General features: G+C 44.3%; 1 protein-coding gene across 1 annotated transcript; it reads right to left on the bottom strand.

Moving 5' to 3' along the window:
* Positions 1-210: 210 nt before the first annotated feature.
* Positions 211-15,601, bottom strand: LOC118372537 (protein shisa-2). The gene is made up of 2 exons (XM_035758468.2): positions 13,762-15,601; positions 211-5,103 (listed from the first exon to the last, which is right to left on the bottom strand). The coding sequence occupies exons 1-2, from the start codon at positions 14,075-14,077 to the stop codon at positions 4,523-4,525; spliced, it is 897 nt and encodes a 298-aa protein (XP_035614361.1). The 5' UTR covers positions 14,078-15,601; the 3' UTR covers positions 211-4,522.
* Positions 15,602-16,066: the final 465 nt, after the last annotated feature.

The following is a 16,066-nucleotide window of genomic DNA, read 5'->3' as shown; positions in this document are numbered from 1 at the left end:
TTGTGTTGTGTGAATTTATGGGGTGGGGGGTGCTGTACATGCTTTAAGAATAGATATGGCCCAAACAACTGTGATGTTAGTAATATATCCTTTCTCAAGCCAGCCGCCCCAGAACCTCAGCAAAATGCTTTATCCTTATTCTAGAAAAGTATTGGATGGAAACTGTAGAAACGCTGACAGAATGGACAGATGACTCCATGACAGTTTGGACACTGTTTAATATTGATTTATTAAAATTCATATGAAAAAGGACACTGTTTCACAGGGAGCAGGTACACATTCAACCTCAGGATACACACACACACACACACACACACACACACACACACACACACACACACACACACACACACACACAGTTGATCATACAGACATTGTGCTTGAAATACACAAAACACACAGCCAGGTTAGTTCACTTTGGGACACCTATGCATTTCTGCAGTTTCATCAACTGGAACTTGGGGTCAGTTGTGTACAGTCTTAATACAGAGACAGTTCTATAACAGGAAGTGAGTCCAAAAGCCACCTTTAAGACCAGCTACCCAACATAGTGAAAAGTGTTCCCACTGGGCACAAACTGATTGAATCAACGTTGTTTCAACATAACTTGTCAATGTATTATGACATGGAAAATATATAGGATTTTTTTTGTCATCAACTTGTTTCGAGGGTAAAATTTCAACCACAGAATTATGTCATCATGTTAACCAAATTCCAACATAGACAAACCTTGTGTAAAATGTGTTGAATTTGTGCCGTTAAAACACCGTCAAATCTTCAACGTTATATCTACTCAGAATTTAAAAAAATAATCGGCTGGGCAGCACCTCTTACTGGAGAACTAATCTATCTACAGCTACCCTTTAGTCTCCCATCCAGGGTTTTAACCAAGCCCAGCTAAGCTATGATGTCACTGACTCTTACCTATGTACTATTATGAGAATGACGGTTGAGGGAAACTAGATCAATTCAATGCTGCTATCGAAGTCATTCCAAAGTGTAGGTTTAACGGAGCAAATGAGCAACTTGGCTAGCAAACATACATTTTTTTGTAACTCGGCTCCAATCGAGTCTGGTCTAGACCCGGACCGGTTGTTGTCGTGTCCATTCGTGTTCGGGTCTGATTGTTTTCGGGTCCGTTCGGGTTCCAGGTCCAACTTTTTGGAGCCGATAAAGACCTCTAGTTTCAAGCTCTAGTTGATAAAAATGAAATGATATTTAGTGATATTGAATTGTGTTTAGTTGTCAAGGCAACCATAAATTGGATTCCCGTCTCCATTTCAACCAAAAATCTAAGTTAAAGAATAGGACTAAATCAAAGTTTATTTAAAGTGCATTTAAAGTTTGATTTGATTTCGTACTATTCTTTAACTTAGATTTTTGGTTGAGATGGAGACAAACTTAATTTGTAGACGAACTGTAATTAAAGCCAGACTAAATTAGTAACACAGATGGAACTATCCAAGCAGAAGATAAATCTCCTTCAAATGTTGATATTTGGTTGGCTGACTTACCCAGGCTCTTTGCTCCGGCCAAACGCCACAAATGTTTAGTTCATTTCCGCAATTAAGTATGTGGCAATTGATAGAGCAGTGGAATAATTCAATGTGAGTCATCAGGCAAGATATTTGGTTGTGTTGACATCCAAATACAATTCAATATCACTTTTGAAATAACATAAATAACATATTTATTTGTCGACAAGTTAACAAATTATATGTTGTATTCACGTCGCCAACTCAACCAAAAATAAAAGTTAAAGAATGGAACTATCCAAACAGTAGATATATTTCCTTTAAAATGTTGATATTTGGTTGCATTGTCAACCAAACAATTCAATATTACTTTTGTAATAGCCTTAACTTAGAGTAAATATCCTTATCTTACAAACAAATGTAAAGTTCAACCTTAAACTGAGTAACACATCCACGGCCACATTTTTAGGTTACTGTGACTATACATGATGTAATTAGATAAAGTATGCATGTTTAAGATAGCATGCATCGGTCATCATAGGTCTGTGGAGATCTTCACAATCGCTTTAATAATCTGTGCAGAATCTCGAACGGCATTGATCACTTGCTCCACGTACTTTGAATGTCATCTCAACTGCAATCCAGGTCATTTGGTTCGGCTAATAGATGAAACACACTGATGTCACAATAATCTGTTGTATAAATAAACTAAATATCTGACATTGTGTTCCCATTTGAACTTTGCTGTGCTTTTAAATGGTTGGCACAGTGATAGACATTTGGTGGACAACTAAACCAAAAATCAGACATTGTCTTTCCATTAGAATTTGGTTGTAGATGGTTGAAAGCATAGTGATAACACGTTGGAAATTCAACTAACCGTGGCTGTCTTTTTGAGTGAATAGAGGCCGAACGGGTCGTCTCGACCAAATATTACCCAACAACCCACGTAGATTAAAAAATATATATATTTATTTAACCAGGCAAGTTAGTTAAGAATAAATGCTTATTTTCAATGACGGCCTAGGAACAGAGGGTTACTGGGGCAGAACAACAGATTTGTACCTTGTCAGCTCGGGGATTTGAACTTGCAACCTTTGGGTTCCTAGTCCAACACTCTAACCACTAGGCTACCCTGCCGCCCTGAAATGATGTGGTGTGCCCAGTGGGTCTTGTCCATTTTTTTGCTGTTAATTTTCTACCCTCCTGAAGTGAAAAGAACTGTTGGAAATGCCCTGAAACCTTCCAGCACAACTCCAGTCTACCTTCAGTAAACGCACACACCAGCACACACACACACACACACCAGCACACACACACACCAGCACACACACACACCACACACACACACACACACACACACACACACACACACACACACACACACACACACACACACACACACACACACACACACACACACACCAACACACACACACACACACACACACACACACACACACACACACACACACCAACACACACACACACACCAGCACACACACACACCAACACACACACACCAACACACACACACACACACCACACACACACACACACACACACACACACACACACACACACACACACACACACACACACACCAGCACACACACCTCTTTCACAGGAGGGAAACTCAGTGAGGTGGAACAGTTGGCAGACAGCTTTTACTGCGTTATTATTTCTGCAATCTTCAGAAGGTTGCCGATCACAGCTACACACACACATACATACGCACACACACACATACATATACACACACACCTCCTTTCAGGCACATTTATTTCCAAGTCCTTGCGTGAGTGTTTGTGTATTTTAATTTTGTAGGTTCTCTTGTGTATATGCAAGAGTGTGTGCGTTTCCGCTCAAGGCAGTGGGTAGGTGTGTGTGTGTGTGTGGGGGGGGGTAAGGCTGAAGCGTCACAGTCTGTGTCCTGTGTTCACTTCATTAGACATCAACAGGCCTACAGGGAGAGAGGGACTGTTTTTCACATCACACCGCCTGCATTTCCCATTACATACTAAACACTCATATACACACGTCCTCACACACATACACACATACTACACGCTCATATACACACATACTACACGCTCATATACACACATACTACACACTCATATACACACGTCCTCACACACATACACACATACTACACACTCATATACACACGTCCTCACACACATACACACATACTACACGCTCATATACACACATACTACACGCTCATATACACACATACTACACACTCATATACACACGTCCTCACACACATACACACATACTACACGCTCATATACACACATACTACACGCTCATATACACACATACTACACACTCATATACACACGTCCTCACACACATACACACATACTATACACTCATTTACACACATACTATACACTCATATACACACATACTATACACTCATATTCACACACACATAGTACCTCCGTTAACATACACCCACTCACCACCACATACACTGACAGTAATACACACACAGCACATTCTGTACATATAGTCACATACACACATAGCCACACTGGACACAGCACCCTCACTCGTACTGTACATACACACATTCACTCATTTACAAACACATACAACAAACGCTACACTGACAAACTTCAAGACGTTAAACCTACACACTCTGCTGCGAGTCATTGCCCCTGGTGGGCAGCATCACCCCTCTGTGTGTTGCTGAATGAGGACAACCAGACAGACATACCCCTGCCTCAATCTTGGGGTGAGGTCAGCTCACTCACAATCTTTACCCTGAGGCAAATCTGCCAAACCTTTACATATCACACACATGTAGGACAGACACACGCAACACACTGTGGCTGGTCAGGCACAGATCCCAGCTTCGGTTTTACGAGTCCTCTGTGTGAGCCTGAGTCCATATCATTCTCTCTCCAAGCTGGCGAACTCCCAATGTCCCCATAAGGTTTCTAATGCAGTCCCCATAAGGTTTCTCACACAGTCCCCATAAGGTTTCTCAAACAGTCCCCATAAGGTCTGTTACACACAGTCCCCAAAATGGCTTAAACTGTTACTGGAGGGTACTTCTGCTCGCTGGTGACACTGGCCACACTGGTGGGTGGGGGATAGGGGGACTGCAGCTGTCTGTAGCCCCCCTGGGTGGGGTCCAGGTAGACCCCCTGGGGTGGAGACATGTGGTGGGTGGCATAGCCGATGTACTGGGGGTGGATGAACTGTCCCTGGTGGGGCATGATCTGGGTGGCCTGCTGGCAGTTGAGCACGGAGAAGTTGGTCGGCATGTTGACGAAGACACTGGCATCTGGAGGGAGACAGCAGGAGGCCTGGGCACGCATCATGGGCTGGGGGGCCGGGCGAGGCACCTGGGCAGGAGGGGCAGAGGAACTGGACGAGGTGGCCGTGCTTGATTGGCGGGAAGAGGAACCGCGAGACGTTCCCACGCTAGCCATCATGGGAATAGTCTCCAGGAGACGGCCGCCACCAGACCCGCCTCCTCCCCCGCCCCCTGATGACAGTTCCTGTTTGGGGCGGAGACAGTTGCAACAGCAAACGGCAACCACGGAACCCACCAGGACGAAAGCCACGAACACAGAGCCCACGATCAGGAAGGGAACGTAGATGGGTACTGTGGAGAGAGGAAGGAAGAAGGGTGAGGGAGTGGGAGGGAGGGAGGGAGGTTTTCAGTGGTTTGACGATAACAATTTTTTAACAAACAATGGAAAGAATATATTTTTCTTTCTTCCATTATCAAATATACACTATATATACAAAAGTATGTGGACAAATTAGTGGGTTTGGATATTTCAACCACACCTATGGTTGACAGGTGTATAAAATCGAGCACACCGCCATGCAATCTCCATAGACAAACATTGGCAGTAGAATTGCCTTACTGAAGAGCCCAGTGACTTTCAATGTGGCACTGTCATAGCATGCTACCTTTCCAACAAGTCAGTTCGTCAAATTTCTGCCCTGCTAGAGCTGCCCCGGTCAACTATAAGTGCTGTTATTGTGAAGTGGAAACGTCTAGGAGCAACATCGGCTCAGCCGCGACGTGGTAGGCCATGCAAGCTCACAGAACGGGACTGCAGAGTGCTGAAGTACGTAACACGTAAACATGGTCTGTCCTCAATTGCAAAACTCACTACCAAGTTTTAAACTGCCTCTGGAAGCAACGTCAGCACAAGAACTGTTCGTCTGGGAGCTTCATGAAATGGGTTTCCATGGCCAAGCAGCCGCAAACAAACGTAAGATGACCATGCGCAATGCCAAGTGTCAAGTGCCAAGTGAGCAGCACTGCAAGCACAGACTGGAATATGTTCCGGGATTCTTCCGATGACATTGAGTACACCACATCAGTCACTGGCTTCATTAAAAAGTGCATTGATGACGTCATCCCCACAGTGACTGTACGTGCATACCCCAACCAGAAGCCATGGATTAGAGGCAACCCCTTGCGCCGTGGCAGAGATCTTTGTGGGCTATACTTGTATTTATGCTGCAGTAGTTTATGTGTCGGGGGCTAGGGTCAGTTTGTTATATCTGGAGTACTTCTCCTGTCTTATCCGGTGTCCTGTGTGAATTTAAGTATGCTCTCTCTAATTCTCTCTTTCTCTCTTTCTTTCTCTCTCCCGGAGGACCTGAGCCCTAGGACCATGCCTCAGGACTGCCTGGCATGATGACTCCTTGCTGTCCCCAGTCCACCTGGCCGTGCTGCTGTTCCAGTTTCGACTGTTCTGCCTGTGGCTATGGAACCCTGACCTGTGCTGTTTTCTACTCTCTAGAGACAGCAGGAGCGGTAGAGATACTCTTAATGATCGGCTATGAAAAGCCAACTGACATTTACTCCTGAGGTGCTGACTTGCTACACCCTCAACAACTACTGTGATTATTATTATTTGACCATGCTGGTTATTTATGAACATTTGAACATCTTGGCCATGTTCTGTTATAATCTCCACCCGGCACAGCCAGAAGAGGACTGGCCACCCCTCATAGCCTGGTTCCTCTCTAGGTTTCTTCCAAGGTTTTGGCCTTTCTAGGGAGTTTTTCCTAGCCACCGTGCTTCTACACCTGCATTGCTTGTTGTTTGGGGTTTTAGCCTGGGTTTCTGTACAGCACTTTGAGATATCAGCTGATGTACGAAGGGCTATATAAATAAATGTAATTTTGATTTGACCTACTGTATGTGAGAATGCTATTAATTGACTACAGCTCAGCGCTCCACACCATGGTGCCCTCAAAGCTCATCACTAAGCTAAGAACCCTGGGACTAAACACCTCCCCATGCAACTGGATCCGCCCCCAGGTGGTAAGGGTAGGTAACAACACATACGCCACGCTGATCCTAAACACGGGGGCCCCTCATGGATGCGTGCTCAGTCTCCTCCTGCACTCCCTGTTCACTCATGACTGCATTGCCAGGCACGACTCCAACACCATCATTAAGTTTGCTGATGATACAACAGTGGTAGGCCTGATCACCGACAATGACAAGATAGCCTATAGGGAGGAGGTCAGAGACCTGACCGTGTGGTGCAAGGACACAGTCGTGAAGAGGGCCTGACAAAACCTATTCCCCCTCAGGAGACTGAAAAGATTTGGCATGGGTCCTGAGATCCTCAAAAGGTTTTACAGCTAAAATCAAGAGAGCATCCTGACAGGTTACATCACTGCCTGGTATTGCAACTGCTCGGACTCAGACCACAAGGCACTACAGAGGCCAAGCTTCCTGCCTTCCAGGACCTCTCTACTAGGCGGTGTCAGAGGAAGGCCCTAAAAATTGTCAGACTCCAGCCACCCTAGTCATAGACTGTTCTCGCTGCTACCGCACGGCAAGCGGTACCAGAGCGCCAAGTCTAGGTCCAACAGGCTTCTAAACAGCTTCTACACCCAAGCCATAAGACTCCTGAAAATCTAATCAAATGGCTACCCAGACTATTTGCATTACCCCCCCCTTTTACGCTGCTGCTACTCTCTTTTGTTATCTATGCATAGTCACTTTAATAATTCTACTTACATGTACATATTACCTAAATTACCTTGACACACCGGTGCCCCCCGCACATTGATTCTGTACCAGTACCCCCTGTATATAGCCTCCACATTGACTCTGTACCAGTACCCCCTGTATATAGCCTCCACATTGATTCTGTACCAGTACCCCCTGTATATAGCCTCCACATTGATTCTGTACCAGTACCCCCATTGATTCTGTACCAGTACCCCCTGTATATAGCCTCCACATTGATTCTGTACCAGTACCCCCTGTATATAGCCTCCACATTGATTCTGTACCAGTACCCCCTGTATATAGCCTCCACATTGATTCTGTACCAGTACCCCCTGTATATAGCCTCCACATTGATTCTGTACCAGTACCCCCTGTATATAGCCTCCACATTGATTCTGTACCAGTAACCCCTGTATATAGCCTCCACATTGATTCTGTACCAGTACCCCCTGTATATAGCCTCCACATTGATTCTGTACCAGTACCCCCTGTATATAGCCTCCACATTGATTCTGTACCAGTACCCCCTGTATATAGCCTCCACATTGATTCTGTACCAGTACCCCCTGTATATAGCCTCCATATTGATTCTGTACCAGTACCCCCTGTATATAGCCTCCACATTGATTCTGTACCAGTACCCCCTGTATATCGTCTAGGGAAGGCACTTTCCTGTTTCAGCATGACAATGCCCCTGTGCGCAAAGTGAGGTCCATACATAAATGGTTTGTCAAGATTGGTGTGGAAGAACTTAACTTACCTGCACAGAGCTCTGACCTCAACTCCATCGAACACCTTTGGAATTAATTGGAACGCCGACTGCGGGCCAGGCCCAGTCTCCCAACATCAGTGCCTGACCTCACTAATGCTCTTGTGGCTTAATGGAAGCAAGTCCCAGCATCAATGTTCCAACATCTAGTGGGGGGGGGGGCAACTCCATGTTAATGCCCATGATTTTGGAATGAGATGTTCGACGAGCAGGTGTCCACATACTTTCGGTCATGTAGTGTACATTAAGACGGGGCTGTTCTTTCTATAACAAGCAGAGCAGAGCGAGGATAGAACTTCCTCAGACCATAACCACTTACGCCCTCAGAGAAAACAAACTGAACAAACTACAACAGCAACATGATGAAGTGGTTTATTCTACCATCAAGACTTTTGACATGATTTTGGAAAAGACCCTCTTTCCTTGAACTAGTAAAGTTGAGAGACCAAGAGTGAACTGCAGTGAGAAGAACAGTTTGTCAAAAAGTTCAAGCAAGAGCTGCTACACTCACGTGTTTTTACCTCACCCAAATGAAAACCCAAATGAGAGCGAAAGAGAAATGGAGTGAGACGGTGAGACAAAAGAGAAAAGAGGGAGAGACGAAATTAGAGGAAGAAAGGCCGAGACAGAGGTGGACTAGTGACGTGTCTCCAGGGGGCCCCAGTCCCTCATTAGAAGTTATTAACTTTGTTTTGATCTGTTCTTATCCTGCGCGCCCAGCTGTGGCCCCCCCCAACCCCCAACCCCCCTCCACCGACCCTGTACCTATCTGTCTGTGTGAGTTTATGTGTGCGTTTGATCTGTGTTTGTCTGTGAGAGGGGGGATTCTGTCTCATACCAAAGTTATGTAGCCAGAACTTATGTGGGTCTTCCTGACCTCTTCTCCTATATAAATCCACATCGCGCTATGGCATTTAAGCCAGAATAGTCCCTTATACTGTATAGAGGCAGCGTTAAGACATATTGAGAGTGGCATTAATGATGGCTGGTTTGGAGTAATGCAACAGATCACATTGAAGGCCTAATTCCATACATCTTCTCAACATGATATAGGCCAACCTTGCAGTGGGGCTCTAATGCATACTACATCTCTCTTACTGTAACCTTTGAACCATAGTAACAGCTGTGACTCTGGAGATAAAGCAGGCTACTGTGTGTTCAATCCGATCATCTGCATGATTCTCGCATGATTAGCATGTAATTCACCCCTTAAAGTACACAGCTGTTTTTCTGCCATCTGTCTAGTGTAAACCAGTTCCAGGAAGTACAGTACCCAGCTAGCACATAACGTTCTGAGAACCATGTGTTTCTGGGAGATTGGTGAGAGCGTGGTTGTCCTATGGTTATTTTGCATACAACCTTCCCACAACGTTCTGGTAATGGTGCAGGATAGTTGCTTGGTTTTGGAACATTCTCAGCACATTTAAGGAACTTGTTACATATTATATTTTCTTGCTATTTCATTACTTTAACAGACTGTTTCCTAAAAGTTCAAACATGGTTACATTTCATGTCAATCTTGGTAATGTTCTAGGAACGTTCTCCAACTGGTTTGACATTGGGAATATTTTTCAATAGTTCAGAGAGTGGTAAGAAAAATATTTATTCTGTGGGAATTACGTTTCAGGTTTGCTCACGGTTCTAATGTTCTCAAATTGTTCCGAGAATATTAAGAAAACTTTCCATAAATAACACAACAAAACTTTCATTTTTTGTTATTTAAAAACATACATTCCATTATCAGCATCAACAAAACTCTCTCTATCCTCTATCTTGTTAAGTGTTTCAAATCTGATCTTAATGAGTGCCTGTTTCCTTTGAAATGGGGACTGTTTGAATAGACTAAAATGAACAGCTTTGTATGTGTAAAAAAAAACATGGAATGCTAGATCCATCCTTGTGGCACAATTGACTAATTCCATGGATGTAGAACAGAAGATTAAAGGTTTGAATCTCACTGATGCCATCTCACAATAAAAAGACATGTATTTGCATGATTAATGCCTAAGGGAGGGGTGTCAAACCCATTCCACGGAGGGCTTAGTGTCTGCTGGTTTTACTTTTCCCCTTTCAATTAAGACCTAGACAACCAGGTGAGGAGTGTTCCTTACTAATTACTGACATTAATTCATCCATCAAATACAAGGGAGGAGAACTCGAAGACACTTGGCCCTCCGTGGAATGAGTTTGACACATATGAACGTTTTAAGGAAGTTATTCAAAAACTTCAAAATAACTTATAGGCCTCAGAACGTTAATAAAACCTCCCAGGAATACTTCCATGGAACCGGAGTAAAACATTCTCAGAACCTCCCTCCAACCTAAAAAAAAAAGTTAACTTCTGTTCTCAGAACGTTTAAAAAATGTATTATGTATGCCTTTGTTCCCACAACCAATGTGAAACCAAAAGCCTACGTTCCCACAACCAATGTGAAACCAAAAGCCTACGTTCCCACAACTTCCAAGGAACAAAATGTTTTATGCTGGATGAATCATGTTAAGATGACTTGGTAATGAAGCAGCAGGCTAACTATCTTACAGAGTGAAGGTAGAGGATGGCAGTGTAGCCTACTACAGCATACAGAAAGTGGTTCATAGTAAACGTAATGTTCTTTGAGTGTTTCGTTAACTTTTGACCCAACGGTGAGCGCTCATGGGGAATGTTGGCAGCAATGAGTGGCAGGACCAGGGCAGAGTTGAGGTGCTTCCTCACACACACGTACACACGCACACAGGCACACACCCGTTTGGAGCACAATGGGGAACTTGTTACATGACAACTGATTTCATGAGATTTATTGTTCCTCTGGTTAAGTTACTCATTTTCCAGTTTGAATACTCCAAAGTGTTATGGAGTGTAACTGTAACCCTGAGAGAGGCAGTGACTCGTTCTGTCATTTTCCTTTTTCATTCTCTCTCTCTCTCCTTAACACACACTCGTTCTCTCCCTCTGAGCAACATCAAAAGTCACCAGCTTTTCATAGGACCATTTCAAGATGTCTAAAGTTTGAAGCTATAGGAACTCATTAGATAAGACTAATTCTGGGACAACAGTCAACTTGACTAGACTCAGTCTAGATACAGTACAAAAGAGGTAGAAGCTGAGTCGCTATGACATCAATTTTATGAGCCCATGACCTATTTCCTATTATAAACTGGGTGGTTCGAGCCCTGAATGCTGATTGGCTGAAAGCCTTTGTATATCAGACTGTATACTATAGGTATGACAAAACATGTATTTTTACTCCTCTAATTATGTTGGTAACAAGTTTATAATAGCAATAAGGCACCCTGCGGTTTTGTGGTATATGGCCAATACTGTATACCACGGCTAAGGGCTGTATCCAGGCACTCTGCGTTCCGTCATGCATAAAAACAGCCTTTAGCCGTGGTATATTGGCCATATACCACACCCCCTCTAGCCTTATTGCTTAATTGAACAGCTGTTAGCTTTAATACCTCACAGCCAAACCATACCATGATCAGGTTTAGAGGAGCTTTTCTTTAAGAGAGTTAAGTAGCTACTATGGATATGAGTTAGTGCTTAAGTCTCCAGAAAGTCATCTAACGTCCTCCTAACAGCGTCACATGATATGTGAATACAGCCTATAGTCTGACAGAGACACAAGTAAAATGGCTGATGGGAGGAGTGTAGTAATGACAGTGCTGTGACATTATCTGTTGGAGAGTGTCTATAGTTTCCATTCAGCCCACTAGTCTATTCCACACCTGTTGCTGGACTGGGGCTGGGACAGCCCTACTCTGTCTGCAGTAATATCAGCCCCCATCTCTCTGTTCTTGTTTGGGCATATTATGTGTAACTGACTGCTCGTCCTCTCCCCATTCAAATCCCCGGGGTCCTCTCCTTTCCTGAATCCCACACATGTTCCTTCATGTTGAATGTTAGGCTCTGTTTATTGTTCTTAATGCATATACAGTATCCTTGGGGTTATTCATTGACATGGCTGTGTGTATCTTTGCTTTGTGATTAATTGGTTGCCCTGTACATAAAAAAAATGAATTCAATGTACAAGCAGTGCTTTGCATGACAAAATACTTCATTTTTTTTGCCAGTTTAAGTTATTTTGGCTGTTGTTCACTATATGAAAATGTATTTGGCTCTTTCTGGAGTGATAAGTGATGACTCTTTCAACAAATGCCAAGAGAGAAACATACTGTATTCTACTCTACAAGAAAGGCATGCTCTGTTGATGTGTATGTTTAATATCTGTACTACGTGTAGCCAACTATTTTTTTCTTTGAAAAATGACCATTGCAAGATTTTTGACTCATAGCAAATGTGCCTCTCATTTTGTAATGTGCAAGCACTTAATATGTGTGCACTGTAGTGTCTCTTTTCTTCCTATATGATGCAGCTTTCTGTGCTACAACTGTAGTGAGAAGGTGATGGAAATATGTTGGAAACATGTCAAAGACATCAATAACTAATACCTGTTTGGACCTTGAAGATTTTCAGTAAATCTGCTTTCAATAAAAATAATGAAGAATTATGACATCTGTTCTTCCAATCACACCTAAATTCTTAGGCTAGTACTAACTCACTGCTAAGACTTAGATGAGGTTACAATGTGACATTATTCGGAGCTTCCGTTCCATGCGCAATTGGTCATGGACACCCTATCCACGCAACGTTCAAAAAAAGGCCTGTATAAAGTACAAATGTGCAAATGTGAAATCATGTGAATGTAACTAGGCGGTAGACGTCAGGAAGGAACGTACAGGGGATTCATTCCTAATGTGTTTGGGATGGGAATGAACCGTTCACATAGGCCTATACCTCAGCGGAATCGACACGCAAGCGCGGGGAAATGATTCATAACGCGATTTGTTTTTATGAACAGAGCTGTCAGCGCCGTCGCGAGCCAATGGCCTAAAGATCCGGTCAAGTCCAAACTTGATCCTCGTGGGGACAGTGCGCTGCTCGAGCTCTGCAGTCCCCGCGGCGCGCGTGTGTTGCAGCTAGAACAAACACAGCTATTTATAACGCCACGCAGGACAATTTTCCATTTGTGAGTGCGCAACTGGCATCTCTGCAGCTGTTGCTGCCAACTGAACCGGTACGCTATCTCTAAGCGATTTTTAAGCTCCCGGATAGATAGTGGTTGAAAAGACTATAACATACCTACATGTTTGAAAGAAACTCATAACTCCAACTTTCAATTAAGTATCATTTGTTCTAGGCCTGGGCCATTGTGGCCTAAACCTTTATTAAAATTAGGCAATTAGGCCCTCTCTTTCCGTCTCACTCATCTCCTTGAAAATGCAATATTGCTGGCGTAGCCTATAATTAAGTTAAACAATTTAAACTGAGCCAGTTTAAAATCTAATTTAGAAATGACATTATAATTTTTAACAGACAAGGAGAGCTTTGCATATAATTTTTAACAGACAAGGAGAGCTTTGCAGCCTTGAGGCAGAGCGTTTGGCACAGCTACTGTGGCCCCTAAAGCTGGCCGTGCTGGGCCAGACAGAGTTCTCACCTGCGCCCGTCTCCTTGTTCTCTTTGCTGTCGGTGCCCGGTTGCTGGGCTTGCTTGTCGTTGTCACAAGTCCCCTGGTCCAGCCGTGCTTCATTCCTGGAGCAGCAGTACCGCAGCTCGCATTTCCCGCAGCAGATGATGGCATCCTCACCATCGAACTTCTCCGGGCACTGGAAGCCCTCTCTCCATGTGCCCTGGGTGTCATGCCAACCGTGACAGTACTCCCCACTCGCCTTCACGTCAATAATAGCCAGGAGCAGAGTCACAACCACGGTGACAGACATTGGGAGACCTCCGCCACCCCACATCCCGACCATGGTGCCCGTGTGCACACTGGGCGCGCTATGAGACAGAGGCTTTCTTTCTCTTACTCTCAGGCTTTAACCTGGTTAACAAAGTGATACGGCGAATGAATGAAACGAAAGAGCGAGGCGACAAAATGGAAACAAAACAAACGACTTTGAAACTATCATTTGAGAGTGGAATTCCGTGGGTAATCCTACAGCCTAATTCAATAGATCCACAAATTTGTCACCAAAGCGCTCCTTTTAAAAGTGTCCACTGTTTGAAGTTGATCACAAGATTCCAAGTAGCGTTTAGTAACGCTTGTTGAGAAAATAAAACATGATCAAATATCCAGAACATAAATAGCCTACATTTGGCACCAATCTTACAAATAGCCTATTATTTCATAGCGCGTCTTTCACTCTCAATTTCACGGCTGTGAGCTCTCGGAGCCCCGGGTAAATCCAACATCAATCCAGGCTGAACGGAATCCCTCTGGCATGGAAGCGAGGCTGTCCATGGTCTCCTGAAAATACGCTTCTCGGATGACTTTCCCCCAGAGATGCAGCGAAACCAACACTGGCCTTACATGTAATCCATACGTGCCATGCGAGTATTCTCACGGATTCTCCCCCTGTCCCTCTGTCCAGTCCACCAGAGTATTCTCACGGATTCTCCCCCTGTCCCTCTGTCCAGTCCACCAGAGTATTCTCACGGATTCTCCCCCTGTCCCTCTGTCCAGTCCACCAGAGTATTCTCACGGATTCTCCCCCTGTCCCTCTGTCCAGTTCACCAGAGTATTCTCACGGATTCTCCCCCTGTCCCTCTGTCCAGTCCACCAGAGTATTCTCACGGATTCTCCCCCTGTCCCTCTGTCCAGTCCACCAGAGTATTCTCACGGATTCTCCCCCTGTCCCTCTGTCCAGTCCACCAGAGTATTCTCACGGATTCTCCCCCTGTCCCTCTGTCCAGTCCACCAGAGTATTCTCACGGATTCTCCCCCTGTCCCTCTGTCCAGTCCACCAGAGTATTCTCACGGATTCTCCCCCTGTCCCTCTGTCCAGTCCACCAGACCAGCAATTTGTTTTTATCCTCTTCTAATGTGTCATGAAGTTAACTTCTCAAAACCGTTCTACAGTAGACTCAAATTTTGGAAACGAGACCATGAGACTAAAATCGAATAGAGCATGTTAGTCACAGTCTCTGGTGCTCATTAAGGATAGGCTACGTCATTAAAGAGACGTGCAAGAGATGTAAACTTTTCACGCATTCATACAGTATTGCCTCCCAGGCTCTCACTCCTAGTCCATCTATGGCGAGAGTGCCTCGAATGAGAGGTGGGCAACTAGTTCAGCCATGCGCTTGCGCATTGGTTACTGACATTTTTCTAGACTTTTCAGCGCTCAGCTCAGCCAGTTGTCAGTGTGAAGAACTGTCACTGCATACGGTTCCGAGGAGCCCCACCGCTTTCTGAGGGTAGTCCCGGTGCAGCATTGGGTGTGGGTGCCCCCTTGGGATCCCTGCGCGCACAATGTAAGAGCGCACGCACTGTCTGCTGGCCGGCCGGGACTCATACATTATCACATTAAATTGACTTATGTGCATACAAACTTTGGCCAGGACGCACGCACGCGCGCACGCATTCTCTCACACGGATGTGAATTGACCCTCTCGAGTGAATATCCTATAGCTAGGAATTAGAATACTAATATGAATTTAATAGAATCTCTATGGTGAATACTAACTGATATATTAGGTTTCCTACCTACTTTTTTCTGTGAGGCCACATTACATCTTTGTCCTGATTATGTTGTTCGATGTTCAAGGTGAGTACTGTCTGTTCTGTCATATGGGAGCTGAAAATAATTTGTAAGATGACATTGCCACCTGGTGGTTATACGTATTAGCACAAATCCATAGAACCACTTGTGTTTTTCCCATTACTGATTATGCAAATACTATTACATTGTTGTAATTTTATATTTTGAACGTGATGAAGAGTGGACCTATGTTTCAGGTCA

Source organism: Oncorhynchus keta, chromosome 28, assembly GCF_023373465.1.
Source record: "Oncorhynchus keta strain PuntledgeMale-10-30-2019 chromosome 28, Oket_V2, whole genome shotgun sequence".
Taxonomy (NCBI): domain Eukaryota; kingdom Metazoa; phylum Chordata; class Actinopteri; order Salmoniformes; family Salmonidae; genus Oncorhynchus; species Oncorhynchus keta.
Note: the sequence above shows the minus strand (reverse complement) of the source record. Positions and strands in the feature narration are given on the sequence as shown.

Bases quoted from the DNA above. Each gene is read 5' to 3' on its own strand.
- LOC118372537 (XM_035758468.2), bottom strand. From the start codon at position 14,077: ATGGTCGGGATGTGGGGTGGCGGAGGTCTCCCAATGTCTGTCACCGTG. The intron at 5,104-13,761 runs GTGAGAACTCTG...CTCTCTCCACAG, and splicing joins GAACAAGGAGACGGGCGCAG to TACCCATCTACGTTCCCTTC.